The sequence below is a fragment of the Prunus mume genome, linkage group LG1 (genome assembly GCF_029339155.1).
Source record: "Prunus mume cultivar Tortuosa linkage group LG1, ASM2933915v1, whole genome shotgun sequence".
NCBI classification, from domain to species: Eukaryota; Viridiplantae; Streptophyta; class Magnoliopsida; order Rosales; family Rosaceae; genus Prunus; species Prunus mume.
In genome coordinates, this window is record NC_142698.1 from 2,246,343 (window position 1) to 2,251,577 (window position 5,235).

The 5,235-nt window shown below is 33.0% G+C and overlaps 1 protein-coding gene across 2 annotated transcripts; it reads left to right on the top strand.

Annotated features, from left to right (window-relative positions):
* Positions 1 to 1,558: 1,558 nt before the first annotated feature.
* SDH6 (succinate dehydrogenase subunit) lies at positions 1,559 to 5,235 on the top strand. Of its 2 annotated transcripts, none has more exons than XM_089043863.1 (3): positions 1,559 to 1,873; positions 3,474 to 3,576; positions 3,907 to 4,897. In XM_089043863.1, the coding sequence occupies exons 1-3, from the start codon at positions 1,685 to 1,687 to the stop codon at positions 3,984 to 3,986; spliced, it is 372 nt and encodes a 123-aa protein (XP_088899989.1). In that variant the 5' UTR covers positions 1,559 to 1,684; the 3' UTR covers positions 3,987 to 4,897. The 2 variants fall into 2 exon arrangements, with proteins under 2 accessions (XP_088899989.1, XP_008230566.1); XM_008232344.3 differs by having other exon boundaries at positions 1,569 to 1,873; positions 4,798 to 5,235.

Here is a 5,235-nt window from a genome sequence, read left to right on the forward strand (position 1 = left end):
GTATATGATATTCTAATGGTGTATCAAATGTGAAGGAGAAGTGATCTTTTATAGGCATCCAAGAATATGTAACATTCACTACATTAAACCAAAAAATTAAGGTATTCAATATAGAAATAATACCTGAAAATTAAATAAATAAATATATATATATATATATATAACATCCACAATAAATAAAATAAAACATCCAAAATAATTAAATAATTAAAATGGTTAAATTTTTAAAATCTTTTTAAAATTCCAACACATTTTATGGGTTTATTTTTGTATAGAAAGTTTTTACCCTTTTAGACGTTGACCCCTACAAGGAAAATTCCTGGATCCGTCCCTGTTTGCAGTGACTCCTATTCAACTTCACTCCTATTCATGCTCACTCCCATTCATGTTCACTCTAATTACAAATTAATAAATCTCCCATAAGTTTCTTCAACCTCTAAAGATACTCGACACGTTCAACAAACATTTAACCAAGATATGACACAATCATTTTCACTAGAAACAATATAAAGAGCCAAAGATTTCGAAAAATCAAGGTACATGATTTACACCCCTAGAATTCATACTTGAGAAATATTTAAATCTTAGGTATTATGCTCTTTGTGTAACACCACAATGTTTTAAGAACTAAGGTTTCTTCATTAATTGGACGTCATTTCCAACATGTAGTGAACATTTGCTCCCACGAATGTGTCATTTATGAATGTGTCAAGTCTACTTAACAGGTGAGGCCTATCATTCTAAACTCAACTTCTGGTTTTCTCCATGTTCTAATCCAACATATCATAATCTAAGGGGAATGCTAGCAACCTTCTCTCTAACCTTCTCTTTTGGGTTTTTTTTCTTTTTAGCTTGACATGTGTCATTCTATTTACACTTAAAACAATGTCATTAATATATTATACAAGCTAACTTTTGCTTTTCAAGTTTACCCTTATTAAATGTATTCAATTTATCCAAAAAAAATTTACAACTTTCTTACCATCTTTAAAAAAAAAAAAAAAAAAAATTTTATTTAAGAAAATTTCTGCTTTTTAAAGAAAGAGGAAATGTCCCATTTTTTAACGTCATGTTTAGACTTCTTTTTTATTTTTATTTTTATTTTTTTTAAATTTAAAAAAAAACATTTCTTCTTTTTTTAAAAAGAAAATATTTTCTTTTAAAAAAGTAATTGGCGTTAATTTTTTTTTTAATAAGATGGTAAGAAAGTTGTAATTTTTTTTTGAATAAATTGAATACATTTGATAAGGGTAAACTTGGAAAGCAAAAGTTAGCTTGTACAATATATTAATGACATTGTTTTAAGTGCAAAGAGAATTACACATATCAAACAAAAAATAAAAAATGTCCAAAAGAGAAGGTTGCTAGCATTTCTCATCTAGTAAATCAAAGAGATTAAATTTTCATGAATAACCATGTTCATAATCAATAAAAAATAAAGAAAACAAAAATAATAAAATTACCAACGTGGCGATATCCGAACGTTTCTCCAGAAGAAGCACAGCACCACACCAAAACTTTGTCGTATAGGAGTACACCCTCCCGCACTCGTCGTCTCATCGTTGAACAACATTTTATATAAAATGAAATGAGAAAGGAGAGTGAAATCTGGAACGAGCATAAGAGTAACAGCGACACTCTGATTTTAGATTAAAGAAGAAGAAGAAGAAGGCGGCAATAGGATATGGCCGATCCTTCGTCACCTCAGTATTTCTTCAAGAAGCATTGGGATGGTTACAGGGATTTCTGGTGCGAGAGGTTCTCCTTCCTCAGCAACTACTCCAAGTTCATCAAGCGCGATAAGCCTCTTCCACCTTGGTCTGAGTCTGATGTCGAAGCTTTCATTGCTTTTGACCCTGTTCATGGCCCCGCTGTAATTTCTAAACCTTCTCTTCTTTTGTTCCCTTCATTTTACTCTGCTGTATCTGCGTGTAAATGTTTATGTTTGTAATGGGTTTTTGGGTTTCTTTGTTTTTGTTGTTTTTTGACCTTCGTGGATCTGGTATTCGTATTTTTGTTTGTGTTGGATTGATCTTTGGTCCTTTTTTCATTTTTTTTAATGTTCTTCATCTGGGTTTTTTTTTTTCCATTTGATTTCATTTTGAGCTGTGCGTTTTTCAGTCATTGATATTTAACTGTCCATTTCTGTTGTAGGATGATATCCCAGGTATGTCTTATTTTTGGATATGAGGTTTGATTTTTCTTTTTGGAGATGAATAATTTTGATTTTGAGTTGATAATATTCATCTGGGCAGGCTTTGTTCGTTTGTTTGTTTTTTTTTCCCCATTTTATTTATGCTTGCATTTCCCTTGGATTTCTTTGCTGTTTGTTGTTAATTTTAAGTTGTTTCTCTCTTATCCGTCAAATTTTGGCTTATAATTGAAAAATAAATGTTTAGCTTGATACCTCTGTACTTGACTATAAAATCCTTTTACTAGTCATCATCTTTGGTTCTTCTTAACTGCAATGGACCTTCATTACTAAAGTGGTAATTGTTATGGTGAAACTATTGCTCGTTTTATGTGTTTGTTACCAGTTCTGAGTAAGGTTGGAATTTTGATATATGGATGGTAGGTTAGTGGGGTGTTTAAATGGCTTAGGAAAAAGGATGAAGAATTCCTCAGAATTTGTGTTAGATATGATTCAAGACTGTTGTTCTTTTGACAGGAAAGTAATCAGAATAAGGGATGCAAGCATTGATAAATGCTCACAGTTTTGCTTCACACACACACAGTGTTTGGTTTTGAATTTTAGTTTAATGATGTGTTGAAGAGAATAAAACAATGACCCTGAAATCTAAACGAGGTGCATGAAATAGTGGAAATAGAAAGAGGTATTGTTGCTAGAGGGCTCGTTCTTCCGATTTCTTCTTTCATGTAAACCTATGGCATTTTTGTAGGACATTTTGAATAGGTTTCTAAGTTTACATGTCTGGTTGTAATCCTGGAAACTTTAAGATTCTTGGTTGTCAAGAAATCGTGTCTAGTTAACGGAGCAAACAAGGAAACAACTAATCAAACTTTACCCAAATTATCAAGGTCCACTACAAGAACTGTTTTTTTTGTGTCCGGTGTCTAAATTGGTTTTCTTTCTTTTGGTATCTTTCCTTATCTCTAGTTATCTTGGCACCAACCTTAATGCAAAATGCAGATAAATGAAGTGGACAAGCATATCAGATTTCATTTGCCTTTTATATTTTAGATATCTTTTATTCTTTTTTCAACTCTAAGAAGTGGCTTTTATTTACTTTTCCCAGTGCAATAAAATATTATTTGTTAATCTTAACTTTGCTGCCAATGTTCCAACCTTTTTTCGTTGTATTGTACTGTCGTCCAGTAAGCCAGATCTTGTGCCCACAACTTGAAAAGATGTCTGCTAATATAATATCTGGCTCTTTTCATGGTGCATATTGTACCCCTAAGATGGCATTTTCACTTTAACAGGCTTAATTGACATGCTCTCCCTTTTTCAGCTGAAGACTGCTAGGGAAGCAGTGAACTTTGGTCTTACAGGAAGTGTTATTGGAGCAGTATCAACTGCTGGCTTTACGTGGAAATATTCAAGGAGTTTGCATGGTAGACCGTTGCCTCTTCTTTTTTAGTGTATTCGCTATTTCATTGATTGAGCTGCCTATCATTTGAATCTCTAATGATTTCACCAATTCTTCAGTTCCTCTTCATATTTTTTTTTTCTTTAAAGTCTAAATTTTTTCTTCAAAAAGACCTTTGATGTTTTCTGCTTTGCCTGAATTAACATGACATCACTTGTGTAAAGTTTCTTGAGCAACGGTTCAAATTTGTGGATAAATGAATATGCATATCTAATACTTCACATCTAATTCCTGTACTAAATCCGTTTTTGCTGGCAAAAGATGCTTACTTAAGAAAATGCTAATGCTTATCCAGTTGGCTCTGGTAGAATGGACCAACATGGATTTCTATCAGTGGCAAAAAAATATCATGATGTGAAAAAAAAAAAAAGGTAGTTTCCAGAAGTGTCCCTGTAATTATAGCTGCTTCAAGTTGGTCCCGTATTATATTTCAAAGTTGTCTTCTTCATTCTCTCTTCCTGATATTTCTTCTGTCAACTTGGCCTGAATGTTCTGGAAATATAAATTTTTGAAAAACCTTGCATATGCTTAGTCTAGTTTTTGTTTTTTTTTGTTTTTCAACTGTTCTCCTTTTCCAAAGGCCAGAGTTTATGTAGCCTGAAAAGGTCAAGTTTTTTCCTTAATTGTTGAAAGCAACTTAAAGGTTAGGTGTTCAAGCTTTGGTAGAGATAAAGGAACAGTATGTAATGGTATACTGCTACATGCAACTCTTTCTCTCTCTCTCTCTCTCATATGGGAGTGATTCAGAAGCGTGCTGGTCTTTATACTGATTTCACAAACCACCTCTTTTTCTGATCCTGATATTGAAAGTGTGGAAATGACTCAATGAAAAGACATTGCATTTCAATTTACTGCAACTTTGGTTCATGCAAGTACCAAATGAGCATAAGCTCATGTGTACACTACAGATTGTGAATATATTAGTAACATACCAACGTGGCTTGGTAGAAATCAGCTGTATTCTGATTATAGCAGATGACTTGTATAGCTCAGGGATGCACATGCCATCTTTCTGAGCATTTTAACTTACAATTTTTAAATGTTTCAATATTAACATCTGTGAATACATGATATCTTTATGGGCATTTTAACTTGCAATCTTTATAAGGGTTTTTAGATAGATTATAGAAGGTTATGTTATGGATCGGAGGAATTTCTAGATTCTGAACCCTGTTCTATTTGACAGGTGCTGGACTATCATTTCTAGCCGGAGGTGTTTTTGGTTGGACATTTGGACACGAAATTGCAAACCACTGGCTGCAACTTTACAGGTTGGACACATTGGCTGCACAAACTAAGTTCCTGGAGTGGTGGGAAGACAAGAATGAGAGACGGTCTTAAACTTGGGTTGCTCTTGGAAGCAATATAATAACCGATGCTCCAGTTCTACAATAAGAATCAAACACAGTTGTGTTGAAAAATGTACTGATAAAAGATTGTACTTTACCTTTATGCAAGATTGTTTTAATTTGGGCTTTAGGAATTATCTGCTACCTTCTCAGAATCAATCTGATGAAATTGCGATGTTGTGATCTTTTTAGAGCTGCTATTTCGTTTAACAGTTTAAACTTTGTGAATTGTGATGAATTTTTATGGGGGCTGAAAATAATGCTGCATTTGGTGA